Source organism: Crocodylus porosus, unplaced genomic scaffold (assembly GCF_001723895.1).
Source record: "Crocodylus porosus isolate Cpor-Errol unplaced genomic scaffold, CroPor_comp1, whole genome shotgun sequence".
Taxonomy (NCBI): domain Eukaryota; kingdom Metazoa; phylum Chordata; order Crocodylia; family Crocodylidae; genus Crocodylus; species Crocodylus porosus.
In genome coordinates, this window is record NW_017728944.1 from 2,626,524 (window position 1) to 2,646,702 (window position 20,179).

At 55.8% G+C, this 20,179-nt stretch overlaps 1 protein-coding gene across 2 annotated transcripts in view; it reads left to right on the plus strand.

Annotated features, from left to right (window-relative positions):
* The first annotated feature begins 8,608 nt into the window (after nt 1-8,608).
* Nucleotides 8,609-20,179, plus strand: part of RAPGEFL1 (Rap guanine nucleotide exchange factor like 1) — a 24,506-nt gene continuing 12,935 nt past the window's right edge. The window contains exons 1-8 of one of the 2 annotated variants that reach the window (XM_019550341.1): nt 8,609-9,872; nt 11,098-11,248; nt 12,134-12,231; nt 12,707-12,819; nt 13,606-13,773; nt 14,574-14,671; nt 18,566-18,688; nt 19,458-19,636. In XM_019550341.1, the coding sequence (XP_019405886.1) occupies nt 9,559-9,872; nt 11,098-11,248; nt 12,134-12,231; nt 12,707-12,819; nt 13,606-13,773; nt 14,574-14,671; nt 18,566-18,688; nt 19,458-19,636 (1,244 nt within the window). In that variant the 5' untranslated portion in view covers nt 8,609-9,558. Of the gene's footprint in view, nt 11,249-12,133; nt 12,232-12,706; nt 12,820-13,605; nt 13,774-14,573; nt 14,672-18,565; nt 18,689-19,457; nt 19,637-20,179 lie in introns of both variants that reach the window. The other variant, XM_019550340.1, reaches the window with a different exon arrangement.

A 20,179-nucleotide genomic window follows, 5' to 3' on the forward strand; every position in this document is an offset into this window, starting at 1 on the left:
GGGGTGGGCACAGGGGCAGGGGGTGCGCCTGGGAAGGCGTCGAGGGGCATCCGGGGGGTGCAGCTGGGAGGGCATCGTGGCCATAGGCAGGGGATGCATCCAGGGGGATAGTGTGGGGACAGGGGCAGGGGTGTGCCTGGGAGGCATGAGGGAGGGGGAGACATAGCATGTCTTGTCATCAAGGGGGAGCATCAGAGAAGAGGGGGTTGGGGTGCAGCTGGCAGGGCATTGGAGGGGGACAGGGGCAGGGATGCATCCAGGGGGACATTGTGGGGACATGGGGGCAGGAGGTGCATCTGGGAGGCATTAGGGAGATGGGGTACCTCTGGGAAAGCATTGGGGACACAGGAGCAGCAGTGCAGCTGGAGGTGCATCTGGGGGGACATCAGAGAAAACAGGGATGGGGTGCATCTGGGAGAGCACTGGGAGGGCCGGGGCATGGGTTCATCTAGAAGGACATCCAGGGACAGGGGTGCATCTGGGGGATGTTAGAGGGGGTGGAGGGCGTTGCATATAGGAGACGCCAGGATAACAGCCTCCTGGGGGCAGGGTGCTAAGAGTGGGGGCACTGCACCTAGGAGGGGATCAGGGCACTAAGACTGAGGGGGCCTACAGTGACATGGGTACAGGGGGCCAGAGGCAGGGGGAGCTGCCTCTAGGGTAGGGCAGGGGGCCAGGGGGAGGGAAAACCTGCTGTGGCACAGGGGCAGGGTGCCAGGCACAGGGGGGGATGCCGGCAGGGGCATGATGCTGGGCGTGGTGTGGGGCTGGGGCTCCCATGGCAATGTGAGGAGCTGGGCTCTAGTTCCTTGGGGGAAGACCAAGCTGCACGTGAATTGTAGGGGGTTGGGGTGGAGTGCTGTGGGTGGCCAGCTCTGTAGGGGGAGGCCAAGGGAGATAGGCACTGTGGGGTCAGGGAGGAGGGAGTGAGGGTGGTGCTGCTAGGGGAAAGGTCAGGACTGGGGGTGGGCAGTGCCTTGGAGCAGGAGGCCTCCCAAAGCCAGGGATGGTGAGGGAGGAGCAGGAGTGTGGCAGGGAGTGGGCACCAGCGTAACCTGGGCAGAGTGGGTTGACACAAGATGTTGTGTAGGGGCACAGAAGGGGGGGCTTGGTTACAGGAGGGGGCCCTGGCCTTATTTGAGCTTCCTCTCCCCCTTGGGTGCTGAGCAGGCTGGGGGTGCAGACAGGGCTTCTGGGCTGGGGATTGGCTTTTTCCTGGGTGGTACAGGCTGGGGCTGTGGGGAGGTGAAGCATGGGACAGGGCCGTGCCTGAGTGCTGCTCCATAGGGAGCTGCACAGACCCCAGGCCGCCTGACCAGCTGTTCCTGTTACCTCTCCCCAGTGCTAAAATTAGCTAGATGGAAGGTGAGCACAGGCACCACATCCTTCAGCCTTACCTTGGCCTGGGCTGAAGTCTGAGAGGCCCCTCACCTCTGACTCCTTTGCCCGAGAACCTGAGAAACCAGTAGCAAATTCCTGAGGCTGACCTGGGCTTCCCCTTTCCCCCCACCCCTGCGCTACATGTGGTGTGTAGTGTTGGAAGGGGTGGAGGATGTCTGGATGAGCAATGCCACAGTGCTGAACAGGCACGCGGCAGCCTCCCCCCTCGTGGAGAGGGACCGTGGGTGGATTTAGCGTGTGAATCTGGGCTGGCACCAGGCACGATGCAGGCAGGAGCTGGGCAAGCTTTCCTCTCCTTGGAGCTGCTGGTGCTTCTCAGTCCCCATGTGCAGCCCCTCTTCTCCTCCTGCCTCTTATCCCCACCCAAAGCCCCTGGCTGTTGGCAGTGGGTTCTGTGGTAATGTGTGCGCTAGAAAGGGCCCTGGGCTTTCAAGGGTTGAGACACCTAGATGGGGTTGGGGTCTGCATGCCCACATGTATACTGGAGCCCCTGTGTCACTGGCCCCTCTCATGGGACTTTGTGTCCAGCCCTGTGCTGGTGCCATGGGGTCTTCCCCAGCTGGCATCCTGTTGTAGTCTCCCAGGGGCAGTGCTTCATATATGGAGGCTGAAGGTTTAGACTTGCAGGGTGGGGAGGAGACCTCAGACCTTGATGAAGCCAAGGGGAAACTCCCATTGAGAGCAGTGGGGCTAGGGTTTCCCCCTTGCTGTGAAAATGGGGCCAAACCCATGTCTGAGTCTGGACTCTGTGAACTAGGGAGATGCAGAGATGTGCAGGGGAAGAGGAGAAGGAAGCTCTGGGGCTGGTGGTGGGAGAGAGAAGGTCCTTTTGGGCTCAGTCCTGCCCTGGCTGGCAGGGGAAGGTTTAGGGACCTGCTAGAGCCTCTCCTCACAGCCACAGATGAGGGAGAGGGTGGTGTGGAGGGACTCTGGTGGTTTGGATCCTAGACCAAGTACTAGCACACAGTAGGGATTCCTGACTGAGTTGGCCTAGCTGGGCTGCCAGCATTAGAGTACTCTGCCTGGCCAGGTAGGAAGGCTGCAGGCTGAGCCAGCTGTGCCCAGCAGTGGGGAGATGTGCTGATTTCTCTGAAGCCTTGTCTCCTGGGGCTTGGGCAGTGCCAGCTTGGTGATTCCCAGAGCTGGCAGCTTGGGGCGGGGGGTGTTGTTTAATCTGGCCTCAGAGTTTCAGTTGACCCTCCCCAGAGCAAATGCTCTGCAATGCTTTTGGGCTGATTTCCACCCCCCACCCCCCCATGGCTGTGTGGTTGTTTGATGGGATGCTGTGTTCTACCCCAGAGACAGCTGCATTTCAGAGTGAGGGGGAGCTACCCCTTTGCTCTTATTGCAGCAGGCCTGTGAGGCTTTAAGATAATTCATGGAGTATTATAGGCAGGTGGGAAACTGAGGCACAGAGAGGGACACAGTCTTACACAGTGCCTTGGTAGCCAAGCTGGGGATAGAACCCAGGAGTCCTGGCTGCCAGGCCCCTGCACTACCCACTGGCCATGCTGTCTTACGAGAGTGGGGCAGGCAAGGTGTAATCACACCTTTATTTTCTTAAAAAGGGAGGGTGGGGCCACATCTAGTGAAGAGAGGGATTTCCTTTCTTCCACCCTTAAGCTCAAACCCTCTCCCGCCTTGGCAGCAGAGCCCTGGCTCTATTGTGCAAGGGCTTGCCTATGGTCTGACCCATGGAGGGGTGCAGCTGGGCGGCACTTTGATCCTGGGCTTGGCACCGGCCCTGCATCTGCGTTGGAGCAGCACTGTGCCCAGCTGCAGTGCTCTCCACCCCTGGAGCTGAAGCCTTCCATGCTGCCACCTGGGAGCCCCTGGGAGCTGGGCTTGCCACCCCCTCCCCTTTCTTTTTATTAGAAAAGTGGAAAGGGGGGATGAGATGCTGTGGGGGGAGAGAGCAGTTCCTATGGCTGTGCAGTGAGTGATGGCTAATACCAGAGCCCAGGAATCCTGTGTGCCATCCCCAGCCCTGCTGTAACCACAGCTGCCCTCCTCTAGAGAGCTGGGAACAGAACCCGGGAGTCCTGGTTTGAGCTGTCACCTACAAGATGACTCCCTTTTGGGTGCTGCATGTCTGTGTTATGTCAGGGCTTGGTACCTGATCACCTGCCCCAGCGGTGAGACTGGGACCAGGCCCAGTGCTGTGGAACTAGGATTGACACCTGGGACACCTCCCCCTCACCCCTCTGCAGCCAGGGGTAGTAGGGCTGTGCCAGGAGGTGACTGCACCCCAGGACTTACTTGGGCTGATGGAATGCATTGACTATGCTTGGTACCAATCCCTTGCGGTGGCAGGGTCAGGTGTGTTGGCTGATGTCTTGCTGGCTCATTGCTACTGCTCTTTTTCAAGGGGTACAGGAGGGATTAACTCTGCAGCTTGCTGAGATCCCAGTGAGGGTGATGGGCAGGGGGCACTTGGTTGATGGCAGGATGCTGGCATCCTTAGGCTGTCTCCCATCTGACGCTTAAGGGAGAGATGGTGGCCTTGGAGCTGACTCCCCTTCCTCCAGCCTGGCTGTTAGGGAGCTGCTTTCTGCCCTTCACCAGGGCCGGCTCATCTCGGCCACCTCCCCCTATGTTCTACCTCCCCCTATGTTCTGCGCTGTTTCCAGGACTGGGGCACACTGCAGTGGGCATCAGCCCATGCCCCTGCATTAGGTCTTGAGCTTTGCAGCTGTTTCTGAGTGTGAACCTGTCCTGTTCCTGTCCTTCCCATGGGAAGAATCCAGGGCCAAGACTCCCTGCAAGAGAGGGTCTGGCATTGTGGGGAGGGGGGATTCAGGACAGCCATGATCAGTTCTTGGCTCTGGCCTGGACTTCCTCTGTGTCCTTGGGTTGGTCACATCTCCTCTCCCTGGCAGTTTCAATGGGAATGTGTGCTTAAGGCAGCACATGTGTGTACAAGGCTCCCAGCCTGATGGGCCCTGGACTGAGTGGGTTGCCTGGTTGGGAAGCATTGCAGAGACAGGGCTGCATTCTGGAGCCTGGATGTGGGAATGCTGCTGCCTGGGTCTGCGTGCCTCTGCCTTGCGGGGTGCATTAGTGTGTGTTTCTGGGCACTGGTGCCCGCGACCCCATTGGGCTGATATAGGGGAGCTGTGGGAGTGTGGGTAACTGCTCCAGCAAGGCCCATTAAGCAGATTATTACACTCACTCAGCCTGGCAATTACATGACAATGCCCCAAAAAAGCAGTGTTTCCAGGCGCCGTCTGGGCCTGGCTCCCTTCCAGGAGCACTTGGGGACCGATCAGCTGCTGCAGTGCTGAGATGCACACATCCAAAAGGAGGAGGCAAAATTGCCCCTCCTTGGCTGTGTTGGTGTATGCTAGCTCCAGCAGGAACCTCCGGAGCCAACTGGGGGAGGAGAGAGAAGGGCTCCAGGTGCTGCAGAGCTGGCCTGCCTCCCCCATGCCCTGGACTTTGGGCACAGACTGGAGATCAGTAGAGGCCTGATCCAGCTGCCCCCTGAGCAGCCCACCCAGAGGCCGTGCTTTAACCCCTTTCTGGCCCCAGCAGGCACATCCCTTGGTGAGGGCTCCTGGCTGCATGGTGTGGTGAGTAGCAAGCAGGGGAGCAGCTAACAGCTCTCTGCACTGCACAGTCCTTAGCGTGAGCCAGGCATGCCTTGTGGTGCCAAATGCCATAGGCTGAAACAGGCATTGAAAGGGGGACCCTTCCCACGGACCAGGTGGAGCTGACTGCTCTCAGAGACAGGATAGGCTCCTTGGTTGAGGGACAGCTGGTCAGGCCCAGTGCAACAGGGACCCTCCCAGGAGGTCCTTGACAGGGGCCAGGCAGTTATTTTGGGTAGAGGTCTGCTCCATCGAGGGCCACATGACAGGCAGCCAGGGGCAGATAAATATTAATTTTCGAAAATTTTTAGGGGCCTTGCGGGCCAGATAGAATGGCCTGGTGGGCCGCATTTTGCCCACCCCTGTGCTAGACCATGGCTGTAACAGTGCAGCCCAGGGGAGGGGGTGGGACTAAAGTGGAGTTTGTCACTCCTGGCCTCTATTCTTGGCTGTGTAACTTAGTGCATGAGCAATACCCATTTCCCTTCTACCCTGTGCCTCAGTTTCCTCTTCCCTTGCTCCAGGCATGAGCTCTTTGGGGCAGGCTGTCGCTTACATCCGCGGTGCCTCTACAGCAGGACTGTGGGGCTCTGCCCCATGTATTACTGTAACATGCCTAGTAGTCACATTCTCATCCAGGAAGGGGTGGGGGGGCAGTAGGGTATGGGAACCCCAGTGGTTCCCTGTTTTAGCAAATGTGGGACTTGCTTGTGAGGACCTGCAGGCCAGACCACAGTTCTCCCTGGGCCTGACCCATTGCTGTGGGTCTTGGGTGCCCTGGCTCATTGCAGATGGCTTGGGCAGGAGCGGAAGCCTGTGCCGGGCCCTCCCCCACTGCACTGGCACCCATGAAGGGGGCTGTTGGCTAGCAGAGAGCATGGTTGTCAAGGCAGTCTGTGCAGATGGGCCTGGCTCAGTGAACTGGCACAGACTTGTTCTAGGATTAACAAGCCCAAGCTCTGGTGGAGGCCATGGCTGCTATGAGTCCTTCTGCCATAGGAGCCTGGCGGGGAGAGCGGGCATTGTGCTGCTTGGGTGGCCTGGCTTAGCTGCTGCAAGGGAAGGTGTTGGCCTGTCTCCCTTGTGCTGCTTGGGCATCTGACTCCCTCTCTGCCAGGAGCTCCAGTCTCTGGCTTTGGCCCAGAGACCCCTGGATGGAGAGGTGGGGGGGCTGGCACGAGACTGGGGTGGTGAGTGGGGGACTTGCTCTTCTGGGACACTGGGGAAAGCTTTCTAGGGCACTGATGTGCCCAGCTGGTAGACTGAAGATGGAGCTCATTGTTGGCATGTTGGAGCTTCTTGCTGGCTCTGGGGAGCTGAGGCAATCAGACCTGAAGCCTCCTAAAGGCTTATGCTCAACGCAGCAGGTGACCTCCCTGATCTACTAGCAACAATGAGGACTCTGCTGGCTCCGACTCCTTCCAGACAGCTCAGGGAAGCGTGGGCGGTTCCCTGGACCCTGGTCTATCACCCTGCCTTCCCAAGAGCTCCGACCAGGATGGAAACACTGTGAGATCTCATGTTAGGTTGCGGGGGCCAGGGCTGTGGGAGGAGCTGCAAGAAATGCTTTGAATAAGCTGCATCAGGGCTCAGCATAGCTCTGGCAGGGCAGGCAGGCAGCCACAGCACCCAGCCTGCCTTGCATGCATGAGCATACCTGTTGGCGTGACCCCAGGCAAGGGCTCTGCCCTGCTGCCTTTCTGGGCCAGGGTGTGGCACATGGGCAGGCTGTAGTGCATGTTTGAGGGAGGTGTGGGGGAAACCTGCCCCGCTCACGTTGCACCCACTGTGTAAACAAACAGGCTGCAGATTCGAGGGCTGGGCAGCTGGCACCCTTCCCCAGGTCCACCCCCTGGTCACATGTACCAAGGGAACATATACCTGGCAGCTAAAAATGCACACGGGGAGGTAGAAGGGGCTGGTTTTCAGGACTCTTGGGTTCCATACGCAGCTCGGGAAAGGGAGTGCGGTCCGGGGAGGTAGTGGTAGCAACAGGGTGGATCTCAGGACACATGGGTTCAAGTGATGTCAGGGCACCCAGGGCTTGTTCTTGGCTCTTGGACTTTATGGTACCATCTTCTCTGTGCCTGTCCCAGGCTCCAAGCTGGGTCCCTTGAGTTAGTTTATTCTTCCATTCACTCAGCAGCCTGCCAGCAGGTGGGTCCCTGGGCTCTGTGCCCCTGCTGCGTTGCTCAGGGCCTCTGCCTGTTTCTTTGCCTGCCTGGCAGTGTCAGGCCTGGCTATGCCTTTTGTCCCTCCTGGCCAAGTCCCCACGCCCATGAATGAGAGCCAGCCTCGGTGACAGGCCATGTGCCAGCTTGGCTGGGCAGCTGTGAAGTCTGGCAGTGAGTTTCCCTCTGACCCGTGCCATGACTGCCGGGTGCCTGCTGTCTCCCATCTCTATGACAGAAAGGGCAAATTCTTCCAGCTCTTCTTTGCTTAGTTAGTAAGCGTCATACCAGGCTTTGCACAGCTGCCAAACAGGCACTACAGCCCTGCCTGCATACCTCTCTCCATGCTGGGTGCTGCAGGAAGCAGTCCTCAATGATGCCAACTGAGGTGGCACAGTCTCGTGGGTTGAGGCACTGAGACTCCATTTGATTGGCTGTAGCAGCACAGCTCAGGGATCAGAAATAGGAGGTAGGACTCCTAGGCTCTTTTCCCAGCACCCCTCACTGATCTTCTGTGTGAGGATGGGGAGATCCTTCCCCCCGCCTCAGTTTCCCCTCCCAGCCTCTGCCTTGGTAGCTCAGGAGGGCAGGGACTGACCCTGTGTGACTCAGCACAAGAGGATCCTGGTTTTGGCTGAGCCCTGCTTATTACAGGCAATGATAATGGTGCCAGGGTGTTAGTTGTGCTGCTCCAACAGGGTTTTCCTGCTTCAGTTACCCCCATGTCCCTCCCTGCTGCCTCAAGCAGGGGCAGTGTTTGCCTTCACATCCTGTCCCGTTCACTGGGAGACAACAGTCATGCTCTACCCTAGAAGTGACCACATTTTGGCTCCTGTGTGGGAGAGGATCAGTGGCCTCTGCGTAGGGTTGTTGTTGGGGGTTTTTGTTTTTTGTTTTTTCCTTCCAGCCTTGTACCACACCACGTACCTTGCTGTTAAATTTGGATGCTGTGCTCTACCCCAGAGGTGGAGGCATTTCAGCTTGGGAGTGGGGATCAGACGTGATCTTTCCCTGTTTGTGGCTATTTATTGTTCGGACTTTCTAGCTCGGAGTGAAACCTCATCACATGGGTAAATGTATCCATGTCTGTCACTAATTACAGAGGTGTAGAATTGTCTCTCCCAGTCCCCTACCTTCCACTTGCCCCTCTTTGAAGTCGCTACCCTGCTCAGGCTCTGTGCCTGTCTGGCAGACATCCACGCTCCTGTCCTGCTAGCTTTTGATGTCTGGCGCTGCTGCTGCTGGGAGCACAAGCAGGGATTATAGTTGCAGACACTGAGGCAAAGCCAACGGGATTCGCCTTTGAGAGAAAGGACTTGGCTAATCTTGACAGGAACCTGAGGATCCCGCCCCCACCCCAACGCTCCCCACTGAGGCAACCCCCACCTCCATGCTGCCTGGGTGGAGTGCCTGCCACAGTCCACAGGATGTCTTATAAGCATGAAGGCTTAAACAGAGGTTGTGTTCCACCCCAGAGGTGGCTGCATTTCAATGCAAGGAAGGGATGGACAAATGCTGGAGTGGGGTAAGCAGTGTCCACCAAGAGCTTTAGGTGTTTCTATATAGGAATAGGGGTCAGTGAAGTTTACCGGAAGCTGGGGTGCTGCAGGAGTGGCCCCTAATCTGCAGGGATCCCTGGGTGATGCTTGGATCCAGATGTGGCTGAGGCATGGCTGCGGCTGGGGGCAGGGGAGGAGGGCACATCTGGCATCAACTACTTCCACCCTCCATAGAGAAGTGTCTGGATCAGCCCTGCAGCAGAGCAGGAGGGAGCGAGGGGGAAGGCAGGTATGCAGGGTGAGGGTCAGGCCCCGCTGTGTCAGGAAGCAGAGTCCGCTCTGCATGCCCTATAAACACCAGGCAGGGGACATGAGTCCCGGCATTCCTCAGGCTGGAACGTGCTTGGGAGGTGTCACTGATGCTTCCTGCTGTCTGCAGCTATTATCCGAAGGCTGGGTACCTGCCAGAGTGAACCCTCTGGGATGGGTTGGAGGCCTGTAGGTGGGGAGTGGAGGCATAGGTGTACTGGGGGTGTACCCACTGCCCTCCAGGTTCTCCTGCTGCAGATGGGAGCTGCTGCCACCAAGCCAGGACTCCTGGATTCCTTCTGTGGCTGCAAGACCTTCCCTGCTGTACCCTGCTTCACCTTCCCTGGGGTGGGGATCACATCAGGGAGTGCTTGGAGATGGGCTTTAGCAAAGTGGGGGGTGGAGGGGGTGCTTCCCCCAGCCCCACCAGCGCTGGTCAGCAAGAGCTAAGCCCCAGGGCCAGGGTGCGCCCAGATGAACAGCTCTGCCCCATGGTACTGCTTGAGATCTGCAAGTCAATAACTCAGGCACAGGAATGTGGCAGGCAGAGCCTCTGCACACACCTTGTGTGTACACGCATGTGTGCGCATGTCCCCAGTCCATAGCAGTTGGCGGGGACGGGGGCGGCACCGTTCATTCTCCCTGACTCATGAGATAATTGCTATGTTTGGGTGCTCAGTGGCATGTGCCCTCGCGCGAGTCACTCTGTGCACCGAACAGGTCGGGGCAGCCAGGCCGCTCCAGGCAGTGAGTGCCTGCCCCCCTCATCACCCCCTGTGCCACCAGCCTGACCTGACACCCCCCCCCTCCGTCTCTCTCCTAGAGGTGCTGCTGGATGACATCATCCTCACTCACTCGCTCTTCCAGCCCACCGACCGATTCCTGCAGCAGCTGCACCACTAATATCCTTTGGGGTTGATGCCGGGGGCCTGGCAATGGTTGGGTGACAGGGTGGGGGCAAAGGTGTTTCTGATCAGCCTTGTAATCAGTCCTCTAGAAATAGGACTCCCACCCCATCTTGGGTCTCTGCTTTTACCCCAAAGATGCCATGTTGCCTTGCACACTGGAGACCTGGATCCTGTCCCTCATGTACCTTTGCATGGCCATGTGTTTCCCTGCCCTTTCCCTGGTGCTGTAGATAACCCTAACACCTGGAATACTGTAATGCCCATCTTATTTGCCTCATGGATGTGCTGATAGATGCTGGTTTGTTATTGTAGGGTCTTCAGCTGGGCACTATGCTCTGCATGCTGATAGATCCAGAGTGAGCCTGTGGGCTTTAGCTGAGGGCAAGCTAGGAGCACTGCTCTGTTAGGGTGGGGCTGCTCTGTGCACACTAGGTTGTTACCAGGGGGCTCTGTCCAGGCCCTGGGCTGTCAGCAGCTGCTTGCTCCTAGCAGGAAGAAAAGTTGAATACAATGCAGTAGGAAGGCAGGGCCCCCTCTGGGCTTGGAGTGGGCCAGTCCAGCTGGGCCCAGGCTGCACAGTACATCCCAACATGATCAGGACTGAGCCCTACTAGGGAGCACAGGCATGCCACAGAGGAACACACCCCATCTCAGGGCCTGGCACAGGGCAGGGGCACAACTCTGATAACCCAGGGTGGACTTTGCTACCTGCAGCCAACAACAACCAAATGTTTCCTGACTTGAGAAATGTCCCCTGCTCCTTGAGCAGATAGATACTAGTGCTTCATGCCCCACAGTGCTTCTCGCTTATAGCCTCACACCCTCTCCTGGCACTAACTACCCCCAGCAGAGGTGATAAGGAGGGAGTAGAATGGAGGAGGATCTTAGTTGAAGGTAATGTTGTTCCCTTCCAGAGGACAGTGGTGCTTCAGTGTGGGGCAGGCTCCCGTAGCACTGTAGGGAGTGCATCCTGTCCCATGGAAATCCCCAGTTAGGTAGGCCAAGAAAGCAGCAGGGAATGGGAATCGGGACAATTTGTCCTATGGCCAAGCTGGGCATTGAGCCCTGGGGTCATCCCATCATCATGGAGCTACCCTCTCTGCACCGGCTGGGAAGACCTGGATGCCCGTTTCCCATTTGCCTTTGGGATGTTGTCAGATCCCCGTGACCTCCTGCAACCCTCGTTCCTGCATCTGCTTTCCCTTAACCTGGTGCTCACCTTCCTGATGGCATCAGGGAGCCCTGCACCCTGCTGGGAAGAGGGTGAGGTGCTCCCGAGGAAACAGGCTGTCCTGACCGTCCTCCTCCATTTCCTGGAGACGTTCAAGGGCATCCTGCAGGAGGATGAGAGCGCTGGCAAGGTCATCAAGGTGTGTAGGGGACAGGGGAGGGTGCTTGCATTGCTCCCCCAGACTCACCTTTGGGATGGAGGTGGGGCCTGCAGCCCTGATCAGCCTGGGCCTGTGTCTGACTTGCACTGGAGTTAAGCTGGAGATGGGGAGGGCAGAGCATATGCTTCATCCCTGCTTTTTGCTCAGTGCAGAGGTGCATGTGTACATGTGAATGTGCTCACATAGGTGTGTGTACATGTGGGTGTTCATGCAAATGTGCATAGGCATATGTGCGTGGCTCTGTGACTGCAGACATGGGGGTGTATACATGGGGTGTTTGTGTGTGTGTCTGTGCATGGGGGTGTGTACACAGGTGCGTCCATGCCTGGGGTTATGTATATTTGTGTGTGTGTGTGTCTGTCAGTGCATGGGGATGTGCACATGGGGGTGGGAGTGTAGAGGCTCAGCCAGGCTAGTCAGCTTCACTTGAGACACTGCTCCATTGCCTTTTGCAGGTTCTCACTGACTTCCCTCTAGCTGACAGTGTGGCCTGATTCTTCCAAATGGATTTCCTTTTCCAGCTCCTCACTGCTGTGCCCGGGGCCCTGGCCTGTGGGGACTCCCCTCCTTCTCTCCCCCAGACCACCATCTCTGGGACATTTTCCCGTTGTGACAAGAGCATTGGGCACTTCTGCCAATCCCCTTTATCCCCCAGCATGAATATGGGGCTTCTGATGTGCTTGGACAACATCCCCCGTAATCACAGCACTGAGCAGGGGTGTCCATTACCCCAGTGCAGATCTGGATGGTGGTGTCATTCCCCCACCCTGACTTGGAGTAGTCACAGGCCAGGGCAGAGGTGGAAGCAATGGGGGCTGGCTGGCCAGGCAGCCCTGAGCCACCATGCATTTGTCCCCCCCCCAGGATCTTTACCTACTGATCATGAAAGACGCCTCCCTCTACCATGAGCTGGAAGATGAGATCCTGAAATTGCACCAGCTGGTGGAGACGGTGGAGCTCAAGTGAGTGACGTGTGGCCTCTCTGGGGCTAACGGAACCTGAGCCAGCATTATTCAAGGGCCATACCCAGCTAGGGATCTGGCTGGTTGTGCTGGGTGCCACGTATCTCACCTGCAGGAGGCTGCATCTGGCCTTGGGTCATGCAGGAGGGGATCTGCTGGCTGCCAGGACAGGGTCACCCTCCTGCCTCAGGTGCTGCAGAGCCATCCCTGCCAAAGGCTCTGAATGGGCTCTGACAGACCAAGGGTTTACTGTTGGGCTGCCCTAGATTGCAACTAAAATGACACAGGCTAAGGGGCTTCATGAGACACCCCCCGCCCCCGCCCTGAGGGCTTCATCTCCCACCTCTGGAGGCACCCCCTACAAGGATATTGCCCACACCCAGGCTGAAGGTGCCCTCCAGGCCCTTCCCCAGCAGAGCCCTGTGCTCCTCCCAGCTCCACCTGTTTCCTTAATCCCCTGTCCCCTTGGTTGCAGGGTGACGGAGGAGACACAGCCCCCAAACAAGCAGGTGAAGCCGCTATTCAGGCACTTTCGTCGCATCGACTCCTGCCTCCAGACCCGGGTGGCCTTTCGGGGCTCTGATGAGAGTGAGCGTGGGATGAGGAAGGGATGGGGGCGGCATTTTACCAATGGGTGGTATTGAGTAGCACAGGGTGGAACCTGAGTTTGGGTCCCCCTGCTCCCTAAGATGCAGAGGGAAACAAGGCAGGACTTCTGGGCTTTGTCCCCTTCTTGGCAACAGGTGCAAGCACACAACTCCTGTTCCCTGATGGAGGGTGGCTGGTGTCCATGGAGGGATGTCTCTGCCACCCGTGCATGTTGCCATTGTGCTGATTTCCATGCACAGCTGGGCGCAGGCCCAGGGTGCTGGGCAAGCTGCCAGCTGAGCAGATGGGAGCGTGACACACAGGCCTGCCTTCATTCTGGGGTGCAGGGATGCCCTGCCCCCCCCCGGCTGCTAGGTCCTTCCTGCTCTGTGCTTCAGTTTCCCCTTGGACTCAGAGGGGACATCAGCATTGAGTCTGGGACAGGGGTGACTTGGGGGCTGGGTCACTTTGCCACCCTTGGAGGGGTGGTGATGAATGAATGAGGCAGCTTTCAGCCCCACCCTGGCATGGGGCACCCTGTGTTCCTCTGTCTCCCAGCCCCACATCCAGCAAATGCAATGGTCCCCCCCCCGCAAACAACTCCTACACAGTTCAAGGCCCTTCTCCATTTAGCCCATTCCCTCTGTTCCCATGCCCAGGGTAGGACCTTGCAAACTCTCTGCCTTGTACACGCACACCTTGGACAAAGGCCTTGCTGGGCCAGTGGGCTTGGGGCTGGGATTCTACTATCCCCAGCCCTGCTCAGGCCCCCTCTTCTCCTTGCAGTCTTCTGCCGGGTGTACATGCCTGACCACTCCTACGTTACCATCCGGAGCCGCCTGTCTGCCTCAGTTCAGGACATCCTGTCCTCGGTGACGGAAAAGCTCCAGTACTCAGAGGAGCAGAGCACCCGTGAGGAAGCCCTGATCCTGGTAGCTGTGGCATCCTCTGGAGGTGGGTGAGGTGTTGGAGGCAGGGAGTACGGGGACCACATGTGCATTGGCCTTGGGTATCCCCAGGGCTGGTTTACACCTGAGGTGTCCAGGGCAGCTCACAGATCCTGCTGGGGTTGGGGAGGGTGACATTCAGGCATTTCAAGGAGGTGCTAGCACAGCAACTCTGCCTGAATGCCCAAACCAGCCTAACTGTTGTAGCTGTGGACTCGTGGTCTGGAGTCCCAGGACCAAGGGAACTTGCAAGAGCCTGGGTGCTCTGCATTGTTCTCTCGGTGCCAGACAGCTACTACCCCAGGGCATGCAGGTTCGTTGGCAAGAGGTAGGCACTGGATGGGAACGTGTGCAGGGGCTGCCTGGGGCTGGGGCTGGGGAACCAGCTGCTGTTTGAGCATTGTGGGCAGGTGGGGTAGTCCCTGTGGGCACCTACCTGAAGGCTTCTAGGCATCATGGCTCTTGCCTGTCTGTCCCCCTCAGTGCAGACCCAGCCAGGGGAACATCCTGTCCAGGGTCTGCCTAGTTACTCTGGAAACCTGAACTGAGGCCAAGGGTGGCTGATGCCCTTCTGGGGCTGGCAGGGTGCAGGGAGCTGGGTGTATCCCAGAGGGGAGGGGAGAGTTGCATAAATTGGCTGGCCTGCCCGTGGGCAGGTAGGCCATGGAGTGCTTGGGCTCCTGGTTATAGAGCTTCCCCTCCCCATCCAGCTGGTGGAGGTGGGGGGCAGCAAGCTGGGAGGCTGAACTGGAGCCAGTGCCTTGCTGCAAGAGTGAATGTAACCCCTTTTTTGCCTTTTTACCCCAGAGAAAGCCATGCTGCAGCCTAGTGAGGAGTGTGTCTTCACCACCCTGGGCATCAACAGTCACCTCTTTGCCTGCACTAAAGAAACCTTTGAGTCTCTGGTGAGAACCCTGCTTCATCCCCTTGTTCAGGGTGCTCCTTGGGGGGCCAGCCTGATCAACATCATAGAATCAGAGAAAATGAGAGTTGGAAGGGACCTCAGGATGGCATCTAGTTCAAAGCAGGACCAGTCCCAACTAGGTCATTCTAGCCAGGGATTTATTGAGCTGGGCCTTAAAAACCACCAAGGGTGGAGATTCTACCACCCCTCTAGGTAACCCATTCCAGTGCTTCACCACACTCCTAGAGAGTTTTGCCTAGTATCCAACCTAAACCTTTTTTGCTGCAACTTGAGACCACTGCTCCTTGTTCTGTCACCACTGAGAATAGTCTGTCTCCATCCTCTTTGGAACTACCCTTTGGATAGTTAAAAGCTGTTATCAAATCCCCCAGCAGTCTTCTCTTCTGCAGACTAAATAACCCCAGTTCCCTCAGCCTCTTCTCAAAAGTCATGTGCCTCAGCCCCTGAACCATTTTTGTTGCCCACTGTTAGACTCACTTCAACTTGTCCACATCTTTTCTATAGTGGGAGGCCCAAAACTGGACACAGTACTCCTGCACTGATGAGACCACATCTGAATATAGGGGAATAATTACTTTCCTCGATCTGCTGGGAACACGCCTACCGGTGCAGCCCAGTATGCTGTTAGCCTTCTTGGCAACAAGGGCACACTGCTGACTCATATCCAGTTTATTGTCCACTGTAAGCCCCAGGTCTTTTCTGCAGAGCTGTTGCTTAGCCAGTTGGTCCCAAGTCTGTACCGGTGCAGGGGATTGTTCTGTCCTAAGTGCAGGACTTTGCACTTGTCCTTGTTGAACCTCATGAGATTTCTTTTGGCTCAATCGTTTGATTTGTCGAGGTCTCTCTGAATCCTAGTCCTACCCTCCCAGCATATCTACGACTCCCTCCAGCCACTAGACTGGCAGCCACTTCCCCTATCTGGGACCTGGCCACATGGGACAGCCTCAGCTGGGCACCACCCTGAAAACTCTGTCCCCATGGGGCTGGGGGCACTGGCTGCCCAAATCCTCCTGATTTTCCTTCCTAGTGCTCCTCTTCCAGCAAACACTTGTCTGGGACAGGCCAGGGTTGTCCTCCTTGATGGGCAGGCAGAAGAGCAGCATCGCCTGCTTACCCCCATCTATCCTGTCTTCCTCCTACCCACACAGGGGTTCCTGCCAGCTCTGGGGGCTGGGTGTTAAAATCACAGAATTGTAGGGCTGGAAGGGACCTTCAGAGGACATCTAATTCAGCCTCCTGCTCAAGGCAGGATCATCCCCATCTAAACCATCCCAAGCAAGTCCTTGTCTACCTTAGTCCTAAAACTAGACAAACTCTGTCACACAATGACAAGGCATATTGCCCAAAGACACCAAAAGCACCCTAACCTGCCACAGGTACAGGGAGATGAATCTAGTCAGTGTCCTGCAGCTGCATGAGTTGTTAAAATATATTTGAGAGTCCAAGGAAGAAGACCATGCCCTCACTACAGAGGAAGGCGAAATCCCCACCATCCATAGCCACCTGATCATGGGGTGAAATTCTTTCCTGATCACAAATATGGTAATTGGTCTGACCCCAAACAGAGGGGCAAGACCTTCTAGTCGGGAACTTCTGGATTTCAGTCCCAGCAGGAGTATTGGTACACCCCAATTTAAGTCCCCAGCCTTGGTTGGAACCTTCTGGGGAAGGCAGAAAAAACCTGAGATACCAATATCACACAGAAAGGGAAAAAAGTCCTTCCTGGCCCCAGGTGGGAACCAGCAACAGCCAGAACCTTGGGGGAAGAAAAACAAACACGCCATTCTGCTTTGTAATTTGGGGACAGCAAGCACAACTTCCCCTATCACACCCTCTGACTGGACAGTCAGAACTTCCCTTTCTGTATCCCCTACACTAATTTATCCCCAGCACCTTTAATCTTTCATAAGCCAGGTGTGAAGATCTGCTTTGTTCTCCTGGTTTTGAGCAATATCCATTTGCTTTAGGTGGCAGAACTCTTCTCATTATCTCCCAGCAGTCCACCTGTAAGAGCCCTCCAGGCATAGATATGCCTAGATCATTCCTGACCAGTGTTTATCCAGCCTCTTCTTGAACACCTCCAGTGACAGATTCTACAACTTCCCTAGGCAATCTGTTCCACTGCCCTCGCTGTCTAACCATGATGATGGTTTTTCCTGATAGCCAATGTAAACCTACTCTGCTGTAGCCTCAAGCCATTGGTCCTTTGCTCTCTACAGCAATGGAAAACGTGCTCTCCTGCTTCTTTATGGCAGCTCTTCAGTTATTTGAAGACTGCTTTCATGTCCTCTCTTAATCACCTTTTCCTCAAACTGAACATACCTATTTTTTTTCAACCTCTCCTCATGTGGCTGGCTTTCCAAGCCCCTTATCATTCTTATCACCTGCCCTTATCTTATCTCCCTAACTTCTCCACATCATTTAAAAAATATGAAGCCCAAAACTGCACACAGTACTCTAGATGAGGCCTAAACAGTACCCAGTAAAGAGGTACTATCACCTCCCATGTCTTGCACTTGATTCTGCTATTGATATAGGCCAGAACCATATTCATCTTTTGTGCAGCTGTATCACACTGAGACTCATGTTGCGTCTGCGACCCACCAAGACTTCTCTGTAGTGCTGCCATCCAGCCAGATGCCACCCTTGTATTTGTGTTTCTGATTATTCGTCCTGAGGTGTTGCACCTTGAATTTTTCAGCATTGAATTTCATCCTCTTGGCTCTAGCCCAGTTTTCCAATCTATCAAGACCCTTCTGAATTGTGCTCCTTTCCTCCAGTGTGTTCAAAATTCTTCCCAGTTTTGTGTTGTCTGCAAACTTGCACAAGAAGCTTTCTATGCCACCATCCAAATCCTTAATAAACACATTGGACAGCACTGGGCCCAGGACAGACCCCTGTGAGACTCCATGGGAAATCTGTGACATGGATCCGTTTATAATTACTCTTTGCTTGCAGATATTAAGCCAGTTGTCTGTCCACCTTATAATAGTTTTATCTAGTCTATGTTTCTCCAATTTGTTTATGAGAAGAGGTCATGTAGGACTTTGTCTAAGGCTTTACTGAAATCCAGATGCAATATATCCACTGCATTACGTTCATCCACCCAACTAGTTATTTTGTTGAAGATTGAGATCAGGTTTGTTTGGCATGGTTTGTCCTTAGTAAATTCATGCTGGCTTCTTCTGATCAGCCTTTCCTTCTCCTGATATTTGAAGATGGACTTCCTTATGATATGCTCCAGTAACTTCCCAGGTATTGAGGTGAGGCTGACCTGATCATAATTTCCTTGGTGCTCCTTTTTGCCTTTTTTTAAAAAGGGATATTATAATGGCCTTTTCCAGTTCTTTATTACTCCATCATTCTCCCACAACTTCATAAATATTTCCAAGGTCTTAAAAATCTTCTCAGCCAGTTCCTTTAGTACCCTGGGGTGAAGTTCATCATCAGACTCTTCTGACTTGAATTCATACAGACCCATCCAAAGCTTTCTGACAGCCTCTCAGTCTCTCAGCCCTTGGCATGTGGTCCCCCTCCCCCCCTGCAGTCCTCCCACCTCCACTCCTTATCTAAATAATCCTTATAAGTTGCAACCAGACAGCTAAAGTTTTTTGCAAAGACTGAGGCCAAGTAGCTGTTGAGCAGCTCTGCCTTCTTTGCACCTCCTGTTTCATCCTGGTTCTAGTTCACTGTGAAGGGGAGAGAAAAGCCCTTGTCTTCAGCCACACCCTGAGCACAGTGGGCTACAGATTCAACAGCCTTTAGGTGCCTGACCCCGCTGCCGACATGTCATTGCGTAGCAAGGGTGGGGGGATGCTGGGCAGACAGGGTGACTGCCTGCAGGTCATGGCCTCATGGCAGTTTCTTCCCATAGGTCCCACTACCGGAGGAGATCCAGGTGTCGCCAGGAGACACGGAGATCCACCGTGTGGAGTCTGAAGACATTGCCAACCATCTGACAGCCTTTCACTGGGAGCTCTTCCGTTGCATCCATGAGGTGAGGGCAGTCCACAAAGTTAGGCAGCCTCCCTGCTCCGGTTGCTGGCACTACCTTCTTCTTGCCCAGGCAGGGCTCATTGGCCTATGTGTGCCATGAGTTTGACAGGCCTCCACCTTAAAAGGCGGGAGGGTACAGACCTAAGTGAGGCTTTCGTGATTCTCCCCAGCCAAGAGATCCATGTGCTGTGGAGTTGCTAATGGCTTCTAGGCAGGTGGAGGTATGTTGGTGGAGCTGGGGCAGGTGCCTGGGTTTTTCTTTGAGAGCAAACAACTTCCTTGTGGGATCCTTGTATTGAGCGGAAAGGAGAAACAGGGCATGCGTGGATACCTCCATCCTCTATAAACCGCATGAGAGAGAAAAAAGTTGGAGTATGAACAGGCTTTTCTCCTTACAGTGAAAAACTGAGTACCCATGGTGTGAGGCTGGATCCAGATGTGTTCTGGTTAGAATCTAGCAAGAGTGGCTGGCTTGGGGGAGCAGCTCATGGGGCAGGGATAGCTCCCTCATCTCTTGAGAGGTTTAGATCCAGCTTGGTGGGAGATGCCTTCGGGCCTCCAGCTGAAAAGGCCCAGTCCATGGCAGCCATGAGGGCTGATGAAATGATCTAGGGATGCATAGATTCTTCCCCACCTGACGTGCTCCATAAATGGGTGGAGTGGGACGGGGTCAGGGCTGGGCTTTGGCATTGGGGAGAGGGCTGTGGAAGTAGGGGCAGGTGCCCTACTGCAGCGGATGCTGACCATGTCTCTGTCCCCTTTGTGCGCAGCTGGAGTTTGTGGACTATGTCTTCCATGGGGAACGGGGACGGCGGGAGACAGCCAATCTGGAGCTGATGCTGCAACGCTGCAGTGAGGTACAGCACTGGGTAGCCACTGAGATCCTGCTCTGTGAAACCCTGGGCAAGCGCGCCCACCTGCTCAAGAAGTTTGTCAAGATCGCAGCCATGTGAGCACCACCCCACCTGGCATTTTCCCCTCTGCCAGCTCCCAGAGGGCCCTGCATGGGGGGCAGCAGTGGGGTATGCATGGGGCTGCATCTCTGGAACCCCGAGGCAGGTATGGGAGGTGCTGGTGGCTGGGGACACTGGTGATTTCCCCCATGTTAGTTGGTTAGAAAGACACTAGCTAGATGGGCCCTGTTCCCCAGGAGCTGGCAACAAAGTGCTCTGATCCATGTGCTGACTCCCATATGTACCTGCCCTCCTTCCCTGCCTCCCTCTATCCACACCCCCATGCCTTTTCTCGCAATATAGATATCCATCTGCATGTATCCCCCTCCCTCCCTTGTTCACCTGTACAAGCCTTGTACCCCTCCCAGGAGAGAGTACCTGCTCCCAAGCTGGTCCAATTCCCAAAGGTGTCATCAATCCTCTTCCTGGGCACTCCCTGTCATAGAATCATCGATTTCATAGACATTAGGGCTGGAAGGGACCTCGGGAGATCATCGAGTCCAGCCCCCTGCCCAAAGGGCAGGAAGTCAGCTGGGGTC